The sequence below is a fragment of the Salvelinus alpinus genome, chromosome 18 (assembly GCF_045679555.1).
Source record: "Salvelinus alpinus chromosome 18, SLU_Salpinus.1, whole genome shotgun sequence".
Lineage (NCBI taxonomy): Eukaryota > Metazoa > Chordata > Actinopteri > Salmoniformes > Salmonidae > Salvelinus > Salvelinus alpinus.
In genome coordinates, this window is record NC_092103.1 from 16,189,564 (window position 1) to 16,208,601 (window position 19,038).

The 19,038-nt window shown below is 43.6% G+C and overlaps 1 protein-coding gene across 1 annotated transcript; it reads left to right on the forward strand.

The window, feature by feature from the left end:
- The first annotated feature begins 2,663 nt into the window (after positions 1-2,663).
- LOC139544661 (neuropeptide FF receptor 1-like) lies at positions 2,664-5,321 on the forward strand. Its single transcript, XM_071351968.1, has 3 exons — positions 2,664-2,985; positions 3,628-3,727; positions 4,150-5,321. Exons 1-3 carry the CDS (start codon positions 2,664-2,666, stop codon positions 4,973-4,975), a joined length of 1,248 nt encoding a protein of 415 aa, XP_071208069.1. The 3' UTR covers positions 4,976-5,321.
- Positions 5,322-19,038: the final 13,717 nt, after the last annotated feature.

A 19,038-nucleotide genomic window follows, 5' to 3' on the forward strand; every position in this document is an offset into this window, starting at 1 on the left:
GGCCCACAACAAGCAGGCTGGTATGGCTGGGATATGTTGTTTTCCCGGGGTGGTACGGGACAGAAGCCACTTTCCCTCGAACCTGTCCCTCTCAGCGTCCTGGCCTCCCAACAGAGCAGGCCAGTCAATTTTGAGTTCCTCCTCTTCTCTATGGAAGAGACGCAGTATATCATCTTCATTCTCGTCTATGACCAAGTCATCTTCCCCTAATGCTAGGTTGTCAAACCGCATATACAGGGGAGAATGTCCATAACCTCAGCCCAGTTGTGCTCAGTATGGGCAAGAATGGGTTGTTGAGTTGTCTGTTCACCCGAAAGCTGGGAGGACGATGAGCGTGGAGCGGCAGCCTATCGTACCCGACGTTTGAGGCTAGAATTTGCCATAGCTCGAGCATTGACTTTTCGACTCTGTAACCGTGTAGCTAGTAGACTGTTGTTAGCTAGCTAGTGTTCACTTTGGTAGCCTAGCTATAGCAAACATGTTGTTAGCCAGCTAGTGTTCACTTTGGTAGCCTAGCTATAGCAAACATGTTGTTAGCTAGCTAGTTTTAACTTTGGTATCCTAGCTCTAGCATACATGTTGTTAGCTAGCTAGTGTTCACTTTGGTAGCTTAGCTATAGCAAACATGTTGTTAGCTAGCTAGTTTTAACTTTGGTAGCCTAGCTATAACAAACATGTCGTTAGCTAGCTAGTGTTCACTTTGGTAGCCTAGCTATAGCAAACATGTTGTTAGCTAGCTAGTGTTCACTTTGGTAGCCTAGCTATAGCAAACATGTTAGCTAGCTAGTGTTCACTTTGGTAGCCTAGCTATAGCAAACATGTTGTTAGCTAGCTCGTGTTCACTTTGGTAGCCTAGCTATAGCAAGCATGTTGTTAGCGGAAGAGAATGTGCGTTCTTCGTAAAAATGTTGTTTTTCCACCTAGGTGGGAATAAGCACCACAAAATAGGTAGGTAAGTGGGCAAGAGCTAGCCATGAACTACAGACTGAAAAGTTTTTTTCATTGTGAGCTCAAAGAGAAGTTGCTTTCTTATGTTCGGTGTCCTTGACGGTCCACCTGTGAACAGTTTAACAGGAAAGCAGATGTCCAAGTTGATGAAATCCGTAAGAGAGATAAAAGAAGTGAAGATATGAGTGAACTACGGGCCTATATAGGAAGTGGAGTGGTCCACTATTGTCCATTGCTCCTGACTGTCTATGACAGACGTTTTGTGATTGGACCTTCCTTGACTCTGCCCATAAAAGGAGACACTACCCATAAGTGACCTAACAAGTAATTGAAATAGAACAGGACTTTGCCACCCTCTTAGATGTCCACTGGTAGACAGTAAAAGTAAAAGTTGTCAAAAATAGAAATAGTAAAGTACAGATACCCCAAAAAACGACTTAAGTAATACTTAAAAGTTGTTTTTTTACTTAAGTACTTTACACCACTGCTGGTATCTATACTGTACAGTCACATCTGCTAACTACTATGTTACTTGTTGATTTCAAGTGTCTTGGGACTTTCCTTATAACTCTCCTTGTAGATGATCATACATACAGTAGCTTACATTTACATGTTTCTAGACAGATCTGGAATTGTCTAATTCACTTGTTGTTGTGTCATTATTCAGGATAATGAATAGGCAACAGTCTTATAGTGGTGGGGAAAATAGATTAGGCTATTTCAAGGAACTATAGTCTGATCCTCGAATTTCATTTAAATTGTTCTGTAGGCTTACTATAAATCCAAATGGAAAGCACGAATTTACATAAATATCATTTTTTTCATCCTGTAGTATAGGCTGCATTTATTGGTTGCACTATCATGTGGTACAGTAGCCTAATCATTGTAAAGTATGAGGGATGCTGATGCGGGTCTAGAGACAGACTAGAGTCATTACGAGGCACAGTAGAGCGTACCTGCTGCACAGACAAGACCGGACAAAATAACTGTTGTGGAGCTCTTCCAAAGGTAAGTCCCTCTCTGACAATAGTCATCCTGCAGATTTCTATGAAATGGGAACTTTGGTCTTCTCAGTCATGTGAGTTTCACTCACCATTCTCGCTGAGCTTATACTGTAAATTCTTACAGTAAAGCAATTGTTTCAGCAAGAACATAAGTGCCATTTGATAAAGTTATAGTAAAATATAATAACAATAAATCATGATGGAGGGGATTTGTCCAAATGTCAACCTTTCCTGAATGAGTATGGCTATGATGACATTTGGGGGGGGGGGGGGGGGGGGGGTTGTTGTGTATGGCTTTATCGTTTTCGAACTGTGTTCAAATACATCTGTGTTTGATTATTTGTTAGGATTTTGAGGATTTTCAAATAATTTCCTAGAAATAGCCTACTACCAAATACTTATTTTAAATACTATTTTCAAATACCTGGGTTAAATGCATGGGAGTGTATTTGAGTCAGTGTATTTGAGTATTTCCAAATACATTCCAATATTCAACTATGTCTTTACAAATAAAAAATATCTAAATACTTACTCCCAAATGTCTTTCCAATACCTTCAATAGTATTTGAACACAGGTCTGATCGTTTTCCTTTTCTATTTTTTCCTTTTCTTTAAAAAAAATCTGTCCGTATCTGCAAAGTTTTTAATGGCAAAATGTACACTATACCTAATTTTTCTAATGTGATTCCACTTGGAAGGGGACTTGTGAAAATGGAGATTGCGTCACTGAATGAAACTGCTGTGAACAGCAACATGCACGGCGGCACTATGCACAGCGCCGCTATGGACAGCGCCAACCGCACCTATATGCCTTATTACCTGCATTCCACCGGCATGGCCATCAGCTACATCCTATGCTATGTGGTGGTTCTCCTGCTCTGTGTCGGGGGGAACGTGCTGGTCTCCCTGGTGGTCCTCCGGAATCGCAACATGCGCTCTGTCACCAACCTCTTCATCCTCAACTTGGCCATCAGTGACCTGCTCATTGGAGTGTTCTGTGTTCCAACGACTTTGATTGACAGCCTGATATCAGGTGGGGAGTTTTGCTTGTTATAGCCTGGACTCATTATTGGGACGCTTGTCATGACAAATTATAATACTACTGGTGCATACATTTGTTGCTTTGGGAATGAGTGTTCAGAACTGTTCTGCAGTCCTTTTGTCTGCATCATTAAATCCAGCCAGCTAAATTCCCAGTCTGCTTTGATTTAACATTTTCTTAACCTCTTGGGAACTTAGCATAATATTGTAATAGTGCTTGTAATTTGATTCAAGTGGGACTTTCTTTGTATTTATCAAAGGTTTCCCTGTGGAGTGGAGTGAAAACGCTGAATTTCAATCAACTTGGTGTTGATATGATTTAAAAAGTGAATATCTATTACATGTATGCGTTTTCCCACCTTTTCACCCCTTTGCTCCCTTCACATATATTTACACTGAGTATACAAAACATTAAGAAAACCTAAAAATACACAGTGAAAGGTCAATAGTGTCCTTCTTAATCCCTGCCAGCTATGTATATGTAGCCTGGTCCCAGATCTGCTCGTGCTGACTCCGTTGCTGTCTTAAGCCAAACATGTTTGGCATGACACTTCTTTAATGAGTTGGCGAGGGAGAGCAGAAACAGACTGGCAACCAGGCTACTGCTTGTGTGTAATGGAGTTTGTCTTTTCAGGATGGCCATTTGGCCAGATTACATGCACCATGAGCAACCTGGTCCAGGGGATGTCAGTGTCAGCATCAGTCTTCACTCTGGTGGCCATAGCTGTTGACAGGTAATACACCCCCAGTGGGCTAGTCTGATAGACCACCACACTAGCCTTGTCCCACATCTGGTTGTGCTCTTGTGAATGTCATTGCTTTAAATGTCAAGCCACACATTTGTAAAGGTTCCTCTTTCATCATATTCAGCGTTTTGTTATTGGGTAGCCTTAGTGATGGTAAAGAATGGATGACCAAAATAATGGTCTATTACCATCTCAATGATGGTAAAGAATGGCAAAGGACTGGAAAAGAAGAGGGAATCAAGTAATGGCTGACAGAGAAATGTTTAATTGCTTTACTAATACAGGGACTATATTGCATTTTGTGATAATAATTTTGCACAAATAATCAATGAGTAATATTCACAATGCCGTTGGTGCCATCGGAAGGGTGATGTCTCTCTTTCTTTCTCTACCTCTCCCCCCTTTCTCAGGTTCACAGGTATTGTGTACCCCTTTAGACATCGGATAAGGCCTGTGACTGCTCTCCTCACCATCCTTTTCATATGGGTGCTGGCGTTTGCTGTCATCTGCCCCTCGGCCGCCAACCTGACTGTCATCCAGCTGGAGGACACCTACATGCTCCAGAACAACCAGACCTACCCTGTCTTTGTCTGCTTCGAGAACTGGCCCCGACCTGAGATGCGTCGGGTCTACACCATGGTCATCTTCGTGCACGTGTACCTGGCCCCCCTGGGTATCATCAGTATCATGTATGGCTGCATCGCTGCCAAGCTCTCTATCAACCTGAGGCAGGTGAGGCTGGCAAAAGTGCGAAGGGCCCGCTCCCAACGCCGGGTTAAAGTGATCAAGATGCTGACCATGGTGGCTGTGCTCTTCATGGTGTCATGGCTGCCTCTGTGGACGTTAATGCTGCTGACTGACTACAGGGATCTGGACACGAAGCAGATTGACTTCCTCAGCAGCTACCTATTCCCAGTGGCCCACTGGCTGGCCTTCTTTAACAGTGGGATTAACCCCATCATCTATGGCTTCTTCAATGAGAACTTCCGCAGGGGGTTCCAGGCTGCAGTTGCCTGCAGGTCCTGTTCACAAACAATAACAACAGTTGTGGTTAATACACGCTTTAACTTCCCGCCTCCTAACAGAGTATTCAATGAAAACCCTGAGTCATCTGGTGGGAAGAAAGGCCACTGCTCCAAGGGCACTCCCAAGATTATCCCACATGGAGCCCATGGAATCGTCCTGGATGACAGGAATGTTGCACCCAACAGGGTGATTGGTGCCTGGGTGGAGTGACTGTAATTAGGGCTATGACGATTATGGAATTTTGGGCAACGATTGTCATGCAAATTGTCATGTTTTTTTTGTCATAACAGTTATGGGCGGGGTTCTACGAAGCTAACGCATAGAATTGTTTTAAGATGTCATACCATGGATAATTTAGCTATTTGATTTTGAATTGTAGGACCCCTGTATGTATAAAAAATATATGACATTTTTTTTTATGAAATTGAATTTGGCTTTACTGCTAGTAGCCTGTAGAAACACATTGAATACCACATTCATACATGGCAAAACATGTTCCAAAAATAAATCAAAAGGAAGGAAGTCTGATTTGATGTCTGAAATACATCTGAGAGAAACAAAAGCATCAGGAACAAAAATAATTATAAAATCTTTTGTCATGTGCCATTCTGCATTAAAATGATTAACAACATTACCCACTTCATGTAAAAAAACACTTTTGGGATGTATTCATCACAACATCTTTACCATAACTTTAACCTCACCCCTAACCATAGGCCGAACGCTAACTCTCATTCAAGACCAAATAGCTAATTCCTTATTCATAAGACTGTGCAGCATGCCATGGCCATCTAGTGAAAATATGGGAAAGGAGGAAGTTTTAATTTGACGGTGTACAGAAAATGCTGCTAGAGGGCGCCAAATCTATTCATTTTGCACTGGTTACACAGAGGAATTTGGATGCTGATGAGATGTCCATGCTGGATATCAGATTCATTCCCAGCATGTCCTGATTACCCTGGAGATGCAACATGGACAAGTGCACACCATCAGATTCCATCACACTCAGTTTGCATTTATATCATGATCTCTCCCTTGGCTAGAGGTTTCCCTTTTGGAGTAACACCTCCTGTTGATTGACTTTAGGACGATAAGATACAATCAAAACCTTATACCATCAATATCAATAGGATCACACAAACACACGCAAACACTCATTCTCTCTCACACACACACACACACACACACACACACACACACACACACACACACACACACACACACACACACACACACACACACACACACACACACACACACACACACACACACACACACACACACACACACACACACACACATCAAACAGCCCCCAAAGCCATTATATGTAAATATGGTTGTGTGAGTTGGTCCTCTGGGCCTGTGAAATGACATTACAACAGATGAGAGTATTTCTGGTTCACAGGAAGACACATGATGAGACGTCAGTCATTGAATGGTTCCCATTTGGGTGCAGTTAGTGCTTTATCTGAGTTGATAACCCCTTTTCTGTCCTCATAGACAGTTTGGGGAATTAAAATCTTGACTGGCTATCCCCAGCCTTTGATCATTTAAAGAGTATCTGTGTTGATTTTAACTCAGGAGTGGCTGCAGACCCGACTTTTCTGAACCCTTCTTCCCGACAGCTAAAGGTCAGAATGTGCAGAACTCTCTACTTTACAGACAGTCTCTGCTCTACTCATTCGGCTGCCCAGACAACAGCTATGCTGGCGAATGGTACTCGTTTAATAAAGTTAAATCAAAGCTGCATTTAACTCAAGACAGTTTCCAAACCTAATCGTCTTAATGTGAAAACTCTTCTCTAATTGATGTAATTCTTACAAAGAACCAACATAAAAACATGTCACGTGGAGTCTTTACCTATGATCTTAACAATCATCTCTCCATAGTGTGTATTAGAGATACTCATCTACAAAAATCGTATCCTCGTCTGATATTTAAAAATGTTGTTTATTTATCCAGTGTTTCCTGTACGCCTGACCCTGAGTTAGCTCTGGAACATTTCTTATTTATTTTTATACCCCTGGCAGATAAACTTGCTATTTTTAAAGGACTCATAGTCAAGATAAAATCCTTGATACACACCAAAGCAATCTGAATTTATTCAGCTTAGAAATCAGGCCTGGTCCAAAGCAAGGCAAACAAGGTGATTGGCAATATTTCAGGCAACTGTACTATAATTGATTAAAAAAATCTAAATCAAACTTCCTTTTAATAGGGCTGTTTCGACATTGTGGCAATTAAGCCCCTTTTTCTACTTACCCAGAGCCAGATGAACTAATGGATACATTTTTGATGTCGCTCCTTGCAGTTTGAAAGAAATTTAAGGAGGTTCGTGGAGTCATTGCCAACATGCGCAATGACTTGAAGTCTTGCAGCTGGCATCTAACTCTGAGTAAGTAGAAAAAAGGGCTTAGTTGCCAAAATTTCACACTATCCATTAAACCCCCTTGAGTTGATGTCCCCGCACCCGCAGAATTCAAATTTGCGGAAATATTATTACCATAATAAAAACAATCCCTATCAAAATCCATCTGCTTAAAGTAGAGATACATTTTTTGCATGGGCTGCGTCTCAATCCAATGGAAGGTGGCCAAGCTACAGTGATGTTTGTCAGACCATGAGTCTGAACAGTTTGGGCTACACACTAACATGACCCGTCTTTAGAATGGGGAGACTCTCACGAGCACGTACATGTATCTCATGAACACATACAGTTGAAGTCGGGAAGTTTACATACACCTTAGCCAAATACAGTTAAACTCAGTTTTTCACAATTCCTGACATTTAATCCTAGTAAAAATTCCCTGTCTTAGGTCAGTTAAGATCACTACTTTATTTTAAGAATGTGAAATGTCAGAATAACAGTAGAAAGAATAATTTATTTCAGCTTTTATTTCTTTCATCACATTCCCAGTGGGTCAGAAGTTTACATACACCCAATTAGTATTTGGTAGCATTACCTTTAAATTGTTTAACTTGGGTCAAACGTTTCGGGTAGCCTTCCACAAGCTTCCCACAATAAGTTGGGTGAATTTTGACCCATTCCTCCTGACAGAGCTGGTGTAACTGAGTCAGGTTTGTAGCCCTCGTTGCTCGCATGCGCTTTTTCAGTTCTGCCCACAAATGTTCCATAGGATTGAGGTCAGGGCTTTGCGATGGCCACTCCAATACCTTGACTTTGTTGTCCTTAAGCCATTTTGCTGCAACTTCATTGTCCATTTGGTCCATTTGGAAGACCCATTTGCAACCTTACTGATGTCTTGAGATGTTGCTTCAATATATCCACATACTTTTCCCTCCTCATGATGCCATCTATTTTGTGAAGTGCACCAGTCCCTCCTGCAGCAAAGCACCTCCGCAACCCCCATGCTTCACGGTTGGGATGGTGTTCTTCGGCTTGCAAGCCTCCCCCTTATTCCTCCAAACTTAACGATGGTCATTATGGCCAAACAGTTCTATTATTGTTTCATCAGACCAGAGGACATTTCTCCACAAAGTACGATCTTTGTCCCCATGTGCAGTTGCAAACCGAAGTCTGGCTTTTTTATGGCGGTTTTGGAGCAGTGGCTTCTTCCTTGCTGAGCAGTCTTTCAGGTTATGTCGATATAGGACTCGTTTTACTGTGGATGTAGATACTTTTGTACCTGTTTCCTCCAGCATCTTCACAAGGTCCTTTGCTGTTATTCTGGGATTGATTTGCACTTTTTTCACCAAAATACGTTCATCTCAAGTTGACAGAATGCGTCTCCTTCCTGAGCGGTATGACGGCTGCGTAGTCCCATGGTGTTTATACTTGCGTACTATTGTTTGTACAGATGAACGTGGTACCTTCAGGTGTTTGGAAATTACTCCCAAGGATGAACCAGACTTGTGGAGGTCTACAATTTATTTTCTGAGGTCTTGGCTGATTTCTTTGGATTTTCCCATGATGTCAAGCAAAGAGGTACTGAGTTTTGAAGGTAGGCCTTGAAATACATCCACAGGTCCAATTGACTCAAATGATGTTAATTAGCCTATCAGAAGCTTCTAAAGCCATTTCTGGAATTTTCCAAGCTGTTTAAAGGCACAGTCAACTTAGTGTCTGACCCACTGGAATTGTGATACAGTGAGTTATAAGTGAAATAATCTGTCTGTAAACAATTGTTGGACAAAGTACTTATGTCATGCACGAAGTAGATGTCCTAACCGACTTGCCAAAACTATAGTTTGTTAACAAGAAATTTGGATGAAAAACAAGTTTTATTGACTCCAACCTAAGTGTATGTAAACCTCCGACTTCAACTGTACATATTTTACTCTAGGATGCCCAACAGTCTCACAAGACTTGTCTGAAGGTAGCCAGGTACCAGTTAAAACATTTTATGGAAGTATATATGGAAATAGTTTAGTGGAAAAATATATATACAGTATAATAATTTCCTGATATTTTTTCCATCTCTCAGATATAGGATAGACACTTTAAAACAAAATACCCTTTCATGCATTTTTTTTACTATGTTTTTCCATGTATGAATGCTGTTAATCACCAAGTTTTATTTGTGGCAGACTTTGCACTAATCACTCTATCGGAAGGTAGACTGGCCCTCTCTGACATCATGTAGGTCAAAATGTTTCATTTTGTAGTAGTCCTTTTGCAGAAACTCCCACGTTGGAATTCCATCTGTCAACCAAGACTTAGGTACAACTGCTTTTACCCAGCGAGCATCGTCCGGCGCAGACATTCATGTATGTTGAAAAGACGTTGAAATTTGGTCCCACTGACCTGGCCTTGATTTCAACGCCCACAGAGGTCGTGATTTCAATGTCCACAGAAGTCGTGATTTCAATGTCCACAGATGTTGTACCGGCCCCAATTTGGAAAAAGTTGAGTTCAACTGATGGCTCACTGTCATATACCCTTATACAATATTGTATCATGATGGAGAGGCAATGCATGTTTGAATTTCACCAAGCAGAACAATTTGATGTTGAAAAGATGATGTTGTCTCTTTCTGATGACACGTCACCAAGTACAGATAATCTTGTCGGCAAATCGCTTAGAGTCACAGCCAACCACATATCCACCCCAATTTGTCAAGTGCTTGACGTGTGAGGTGTGGCCAGAATTTGGATAGAGTCAAATGTCATTCCTCTACCTGAAGACCAGAAATTGACCTTCACTGTTCCTAATAGCAGTCCTATATAAGATTACTGCCTGTATTGAGTAAAATAATGGAGAAAATTGTATTTGTGCAAAGGATTATTTCTCATGTAAAGTTCTGATAAGGGTTTTCAGCATGCATACAGAGAAGGTAATTCTACATGAATGGCCTTAGAGCAAATTACATTTTACATTTACAGTTTAGTCATTTAGCAGACACTCTTATCAAGAGTGACTTACGGTTAGTACAAATTACAGACAATTGGCTAAAGAGCATGGATGACAGAATCTTAGTGGGGCCAGTGTTTAGACTTTAGTGCTGCTTCTGTTGTAATTGATCATGAACTATTTGTAGGTAAACTCAAGTGTTATGGATTCACATCCACTGCTCTATCCTGGATGGAAAGCTACTGTGCCTATCCAGGAGAAGGCAAAAAGTTTTATTTAATGGATGTTTCTCAGACAGTATATGTGGTGTTCCCCAATGCAGCTTCCTAGGCCCACTCCTCTACTAAATGAATGATTTACCTTCAATAATTGAAAAAGCAAGTGTGATTATGTATACTGATTACTCTGCAATGTATAGTGCTGCATCGGCATATAATGAGCTACCTCACATACTGAGCAATGAATTAAGAACTGAGCAATGAATTAAGAACACCACATTTGGGGCTCCTGAGTGGCGCAGCGGTCTAAGGCACTGCATCTCAGCACTAGAGGCATCACTACAGGCCCTGGTTCTATCCTGGGCTGTATCACAACCGGCTGTGATTGGGAGTCCCATAGGGTGCCGCAAAATTGGCACAGTGTCGTGCGGTTAGGGTTTGGCCAGGATAGGCCATCATTGTAAATAAGTATTTGTTCTTAATGGACTTGCCTAGTTAAGTAAAATAAAAAATTGTGTTTGGCCCTATAAATATGCTTGCTGGTGACTCGCAATTAAACTTGTCAATAGATGGGGTGACACATTGGAAGCATTGCTATCCTGATCTGATCATATTGACCACATTGTTATTAAGATGGGAAAATGTATAGATGTGAACCCCCGAAAAATATACAAATATCTAACATTTGTAAGGTGATTAAATCTTTGGTCCTGTCACACCTAGAGTACTGTCCATTCATATACTGTAGTCACCTGCAGCAAGACAAAATCTTACAAAATCTCCAGCTAGCTCAAAACAGAGCTGCCAGACTAACTATTCATTGCCATGGCCATGGCTTTGTGTTAAAAGTAAATTACTCTCCGGTCTTTAGATTTTTCTCAGAAATGTAATCCAGTTCAAGAAACCCCATAATTTCTCAGTCCAATTAGTGTATACCAGTAATAGATATAATCACCAAACCATACCAAGGACAAATCTCCTCAAGTCATCACTGAATGGGACTCCTTACCAACTCAGATTTCCCAAGCAAAAAGTAAAATCACATTCAAGAAAAAATCTGATCGACCATATCACTTGACAGATACCGATCCCTGAATATGCTAATTGAATGTTAAAAGTTACCTTTCAGGTATTTTAACTGTCTGTAATGTCTACTTGTTCATTGTTTTTAATTGTAAATGTAAATTGTAAAGTGTTTTTGTTTGTAATGTATTGTTCATTATGTGTCAGCCCCAAGGAAGACTAGCTGTCATCATGGCGTCATGGCTAATGGGGATCGTAATAAAATTAAAACAAATGAAACAATATGAGTGCTCTGGAGCAGGTTTTCATCAAGGATCTCTCTGTACTTTGCCCCGTTCATCTGTAAATTGCATGATATTTTTCAATAGGATTTTATATAATTTTCCCCAAAATGTTTTATTTTTCTGTGGCAGTAAATGTTTATGAATGGCTCCTAAGCGTGTAATTACAATGTCAATTGATTCCCTGAGGGACAGCTGAAGATTACTTGAACTTTGGCTAATATATACAGTACCAGTCAAAAGTTTGGACACACCTTCTCATTCAAGGGTTTTTCTTTATTTTTACTATTTTCTACATTGTAGAATAATAGTGAAAACATCAAAACTATGAAATAACACATATGGAATGACGTAGTAACCAAAAAGTGTTAAACATATCAAAATAGATTTTAGATTCTTCAAAGTAGCCATCCTTTGCCTTGATGACAGCTTTGCACACTCTTGGCAAAGCTGGACAGTACCAAAATATATTATCTAATGATTGGATTTCATCACAGCAAAATCTGCAGAGCTGGGATGGTTGTATCCCCCATACTGTATATATAACATTATATTTGTTGAAAGAATTTTGTATAGTAATTTAAATTGAAAAATTCTAAGTTTTGAATCTGATGTTGTTTTGCTTATCAGTTAATAAACCATGTAGAGATCCTTTTTATGTCTCTATTTTGGTTGGTCAGGGCGTGAGTTGGGGTGGGCATTCTATGTTTGGTTCTGTGTGTTGTATTTCTATGTGTTTAGCCTGGTATGGTTCCCAATCAGAGGCAGCTGTCAATCGTTGTCTCTGATTGAGAACCATACTTAGGTAGCCTGTTCCCACCTGTGTTTGTGGGTAGTTGTTTTCTGTTTTGTGTATTGCACCTTGCAGAACTGTTCGTTTGTTGTTTTTTTGTTCTAGTATTCGTATTTATTAAAACGACAACAGCCGTTACAGAACTACCCACCACCAACGGACCAAGCAGCGTGGAAAAAAGGAGGAATGGACATGGGAGGACATTCTGGAGTAAAATCCATGTACTGTCGAATAAAATGGTCGTAATCAATACCAGTTTATGGTTCCTGACAAAATGAGAAAAGTATTTCTATTGATAAAAGTTTTTTTTCAAGAAACTATATTTAAAAAAAAAAGAAATGCCAAATGTGCCCGTAGTTGAAAAATCACCCAGATCTGTACGAAAGTAAATCCAACCTAATCCCTAATTAAGATTTGATTTTAAGGCCTCAAATGTGAAGACTGTGCAAGGGGTGTGCAGACTTTCACTAGGCACTGTAAAACACAAATGGAGCAAACACTCACAGCCACTGGCCCCTGTAGACTGGAGATTGTACCACTGCTTTCTGTATACTGTTCTGCAACCCTGTCCTCTCAGTTCTATATTGCCTGGCAATCTCACCATATATTTTACTCCCACACCAAGAGACCATTTACAAAAGGCTCATTAAATATTGAATGTTTCAAACAATCCCACTAGCCTCATTCCCTATGGACAGGTGTCAGCAAATTCCCAGAAGGCATCTACTTTACCATATTGCTTTGACTATCTTTTAATGAATTTTGAGTATCACGTCTGATATTTGCCAGTCTATATGACACTTTGTTGCTACTCAAGCTCAGCGTGACATGGCAGGTTGGAATTAACCTGTTACCGGAGCAATTTCTCCTAACCCACTGTACTAATTAACCCTTCTGATTGTTATGCTTTGACAAGTGATGCTAACTGACAAGTAGTAGCCTGTCTGGATATTAAAGAGTATGTCTTCAGCTCAACTCTACATCTGCTGAACATAATCATGCCCATTTATGTTGTGGTGTGGGTATTGGAACATGGCCGTAGAGTTTGTGTGGGGTCGGTTGTATACATGATCCTCCTTCATTTGAAAGCACACAAAAAAAATGTATAACTTTATTTGGGGTAAAAGTATTGATATGATTATTTCATCGGGGAAAATGAGCCCAGAATAGAAAGCACATCTTTTTCAACCATTTTATGTAATTGTGTTGGATTGGAGACCTCATATGTCATGTTTTGTCTTTGATCTTCATGTCTTGTCCCTGTGCTTCCCTCTGCTGGTCTTATTAGGTTCTTTCCCTCTTTCTCTCTCTCTCTCTCCTCCTCCCTCTCTCCCTCTCCCGCTCTCTCTCTCTATCGTTCCGTTCCTGCTCCCAGCTGTTTCTCATTCTCCTAACGACCTCATTTACTCTTTCACACCTGTCCCCTATTTTGCCCTCTGATTAGAGTCCCTATTTCTCCCTCTGTTTTCCGCTTCTGTCCTGGTCGGATTCTTGTTTGATGTTTGCTGTTCCTGTGTCCTTGTTCCGCCCTGTCGTGTTTTTGCCTTCTTCAGATGCTGCGTGTGAGCAGGTGTCTATGTCAGCTACGGCCTGTGCCTTCCTGAAGCGACCTGCAGTCTGTGGTCGCGTCTCCTGTCGTTCCTCTCTACTGACGAGAGGATTTCAGTTTCCTGTTTTGGATTTACCTTTGATATATCCAGGAGAATCATTGTTTGTTTGATACTGGAATAAAGACTCTGTTACTATTACGTCGCTTTTGGGTCCTCATTCATCAGCATAACAGAAGAATCCGACCAAGATGGACCCAGCGACTATGGATTCTCTCAACACTGCCGTCGAGTTCCAGGGAGCAATGCTCGGCAGACACGAGCAGGAATTGTTTGCTGCTCGTCATGCCGTTGAGACCCTGGCCGCTCAGGTCTCCGATCTCTCTGGACAGTTTCAGAGTCTTCATCTCGTGCCACCAGCTACTTCCTGGTCTTCCGAGTCTCCGGAACCTAGGGTTAATAACCCACCATGTTACTCTGGGCAGCCCACTGAGTGTCGCTCTTTTCTCACCCAGTGTGATATTGTGTTCTCTCTCCAGCCCAACACGTACTCAAGAGAGAGAGCTCGGATCGCTTACGTCATATCACTCCTTACTGGTCGGGCTCGGGAGTGGGGCACAGCTATCTGGGAGGCAAGGGCTGAGTGTTCTAACGATTATCAGAACTTTAAAGAGGAGATGATACGGGTTTTTGATCGTTCAGTTTTTGGGAAGGAGGCTTCCAGGGCCCTGGCTTCCCTATGTCAAGGTGATCGATCCATAACGGATTACTCTATAGAGTTTCGCACTCTTGCTGCCTCCAGTGACCGGAACGAGCCGGCGTTGCTCGCTCGTTTTCTGGAGGGACTTCACGCTGAGGTTAAGGATGAGATTCTCTCCCGGGAGGTTCCTTCCAGCGTGGACTCTTTGATTGCACTCGCCATCCGCATAGAACGACGGGTAGATCTTCGTCACCGAGCTCGTGGAAGAGAGCTCGCGTTAACGGTGTTTCCCCTCTCCGCATCTCAACCATCTCCTCCCACCGGCTCAGAGACTGAGCCCATGCAGCTGGGAGGTATTCGCATCTCGACTAAGGAGAGGGAACGGAGAATCACCAACCGCCTTTGCCTCTATTGCGGTTCTGCTGGACATTTTGTCATGTCATGTCCAGTAAAAGCCAGAGCTCATCAGTAAGCGGAGGGCTACTGGTGAGCGCTACTACTCAGGTCTCTCCATCAAGATCCTGTACTACCTTGTCGGTCCATCTACGCTGGACCGGTTCGGCTGCTTCCTGCAGTGCCTTGATAGACTCTGGGGCTGAGGGTTGTTTTATGGACGAAGCATGGGCTCGGAAACATGACATTCCTCTCAGACAGTTAGGGAAGCCCACGCCCATGTTCGCCTTAGATGGTAGTCTTCTCCCCAGTATCAGATGTGAGACACTACCTTTAACCCTCACAGTATCTGGTAACCACAGTGAGACCATTTCCTTTTTGATTTTTCGTTCACCTTTTACACCTGTTGTTTTGGGTCATCCCTGGCTAGTATGTCATAATCCTTCTATTAATTGGTCTAGTAATTCTATCCTATCCTGGAACGTTTCTTGTCATGTGAAGTGTTTAATGTCTGCTATCCCTCCTGTGTCTTCTGTCCCCTCTACTCAGGAGGAACCTGGTGATTTGACAGGAGTGCCGGAGGAATATCATGATCTGCGCACGGTCTTCAGTCGGTCCAGAGCCAGCTCCCTTCCTCCTCACCGGTCGTATGATTGTTGTATTGATCTCCTTCCGGGGACCACTCCCCCTCGGGGTAGACTTTACTCTCTGTCGGCTCCCGAACGTAAGGCTCTCGAGGATTATCTGTCTGTTTCTCTCGACGCCGGTACCGTGGTGCCTTCTTCCTCTCCCGCCGGAGCGGGATTTTTCTTTGTTAAGAAGAAGGACGGTACTCTGCGCCCCTGCGTGGATTATCGAGGGTTGAATGACATAACGGTTAAGAATCGTTATCCGCTTCCCCTTATGTCGTCAGCCTTCGAGATTTTGCAGGGAGCCAGGTTCTTTACTAAGTTGGACCTTCGTAACGCTTACCATCTCGTACGCATCAGAGAGGGGGACGAGTGGAAAACGGCGTTTAACACTCCGTTAGGGCATTTTGAATACCGGGTTCTGCCGTTCGGTCTCGCTAATGCTCCAGCTGTCTTTCAGGCATTAGTTAATGATGTACTGAGAGACATGCTGAACATTTTTGTTTTCGTTTACCTTGACGATATCCTGATTTTTTCACCGTCACTCGAGATTCATGTTCAGCACGTTCGACGTGTACTCCAGCGCCTTTTAGAGAATTGTCTCTACGTGAAGGCTGAGAAGTGCGCCTTTCATGTCTCCTCTGTCACATTTCTCGGTTCTGTTATTTCCGCTGAAGGCATTCAGATGGATCCCGCTAAGGTCCAGGCTGTCAGCGATTGGCCCGTTCCTAAGTCACGTGTCGAGTTGCAGCGCTTTCTCGGTTTCGCTAATTTCTATCGGCGTTTCATTCGTAATTTCGGTCAAGTGGCTGCCCCTCTCACAGCTCTGACTTCTGTCAAGACTTGCTTTAAGTGGTCCGGTTCCGCCCAGGGAGCTTTTGATCTCCTCAAGAAGCGTTTTACATCCGCCCCTATCCTTGTTACTCCTGACGTCACTAAACAATTCATTGTCGAGGTTGACGCTTCAGAGGTGGGCGTGGGAGCCATTCTGTCTCAGCGCTTCCAGTCTGACGATAAGGTCCATCCTTGCGCTTACTTTTCTCATCGCCTGTCGCCATCGGAACGCAACTATGATGTGGGTAACCGCGAACTGCTCGCCATCCGCTTAGCCATAGGCGAATGGCGACAGTGGTTGGAGGGGGCGACCGTTCCTTTTGTCGTTTGGACTGACCATAAGAACCTTGAGTACATCCGTTCTGCCAAACGACTTAATGCACGTCAGGCTCGTTGGGCGTTGTTTTTCGCTCGTTTCGAGTTCGTGATTTCCTATCGTCCGGGAAATAAGAACACCAAGCCTGATGCCTTATCCCGTCTCTTTAGTTCTTCTGTGGCTTCTACCGACCCCGAGGGGATTCTCCCTGAAGGGCGTGTTGTCGGGTTGACTGTCTGGGGAATTGAGAGACAGGTAAAGCAAGCACTCACTCACACTGCGTCGCCGCGCGCTTGTCCTAGTAACCTTCTGTTCGTTCCTGTCTCTACTCGTCTGGCTGTTCTTCAGTGGGCTCACTCTGCCAAGTTAGCTGGCCATCCCGGCGTTCGGGGTACGCTTGCTTCTATTCGCCAGCGGTTTTGGTGGCCTACTCAGGAGCGGGACACGCGCCGTTTCGTGGCTGCTTGTTCGGACTGCGCGCAGACTAAGTCAGGTAACTCTCCTCCTGCCGGTCGTCTCAGACCGCTTCCCATTCCTTCTCGACCATGGTCTCACATCGCCTTAGACTTTATTACCGGTCTGCCTTCGTCTGCGGGGAAGACTGTGATTCTTACGGTTATCGATAGGTTCTCTAAGGCGGCACATTTCATTCCCCTCGCTAAGCTTCCTTCCGCTAAGGAGACGGCACAAATCATCATTGAGAATGTGTTCAGAATTCATGGCCTCCCGTTAGACGCCGTTTCAGACAGAGGTCCGCAATTCACGTCACAGTTTTGGAGGGAGTTCTGTCGTTTGATTGGTGCTTCCGTCAGTCTCTCTTCCGGGTTTCATCCCCAGTCTAACGGTCAAGCAGAAAGGGCCAATCAGTCGATTGGTCGCATATTACGCAGCCTTTCGTTTCGAAACCCTGCGTCTTGGGCAGAACAGCTCCCCTGGGCTGAGTACGCTCACAACTCGCTTCCTTCGTCTGCTACCGGGCTATCTCCGTTTCAGAGTAGTCTTGGGTACCAGCCTCCTCTGTTCTCGTCCCAGCTCGCCGAGTCCAGCGTTCCCTCCGCTCAGGCTTTTGTCCAACGTTGTGAGCGCACCTGGAGGAGGGTCAGGTCTGCACTTTGCCGTTACAGGGCGCAGACTGTGAGAGCCGCCAATAAACGTAGGATTAGGAGTCCTAGGTATTGTCGCGGTCAGAGAGTGTGGCTTTCCACTCGTAACCTTCCCCTTACGACAGCTTCTCGCAAGTTGACTCCGCGGTTCATTGGTCCGTTCCGTGTCTCTCAGGTCGTCAATCCTGTCGCTGTGCGACTGCTTCTTCCGCGACATCTTCGTCGCGTCCACCCTGTCTTCCATGTCTCTTGTGTCAAGCCTTTTCTTCGCGCCCCCGTTCGTCTTCCCTCCCCCCCCCCCCGTCCTTGTCGAGGGCGCTCCTATTTACAAGGTACGAAAGATCATGGACATGCGTTCTCGGGGACGTGGTCACCAGTACTTAGTGGATTGGGAGGGTTACGGTCCTGAGGAGAGGAGTTGGGTTCCATCTCGGGACGTGCTGGACCGTTCGTTGATTGATGATTTCCTTCGTTGCCGCCAGGGTTCCTCCTCGAGTGCGCCAGGAGGCGCTCGGTGAGTGGGGGGGTACTGTCATGTTTTGTCTTTGATCTTCATGTCTTGTCCCTGTGCTTCCCTCTGCTGGTCTTATTAGGTTCTTTCCCTCTTTCTCTCTCTCTCTCTCCTCCTCCCTCTCTCCCTCTCCCGCTCTCTCTCTCTATCGTTCCGTTCCTGCTCCCAGCTGTTTCTCATTCTCCTAACGACCTCATTTACTCTTTCACACCTGTCCCCTATTTTGCCCTCTGATTAGAGTCCCTATTTCTCCCTCTGTTTTCCGCTTCTGTCCTGGTCGGATTCTTGTTTGATGTTTGCTGTTCCTGTGTCCTTGTTCCGCCCTGTCGTGTTTTTGCCTTCTTCAGATGCTGCGTGTGAGCAGGTGTCTATGTCAGCTACGGCCTGTGCCTTCCTGAAGCGACCTGCAGTCTGTGGTCGCGTCTCCTGTCGTTCCTCTCTACTGACGAGAGGATTTCAGTTTCCTGTTTTGGATTTACCTTTGATATATCCAGGAGAATCATTGTTTGTTTGATACTGGAATAAAGACTCTGTTACTATTACGTCGCTTTTGGGTCCTCATTCATCAGCATAACATCATATATATGTGCGCACACACATGAGATCTAGTGTGT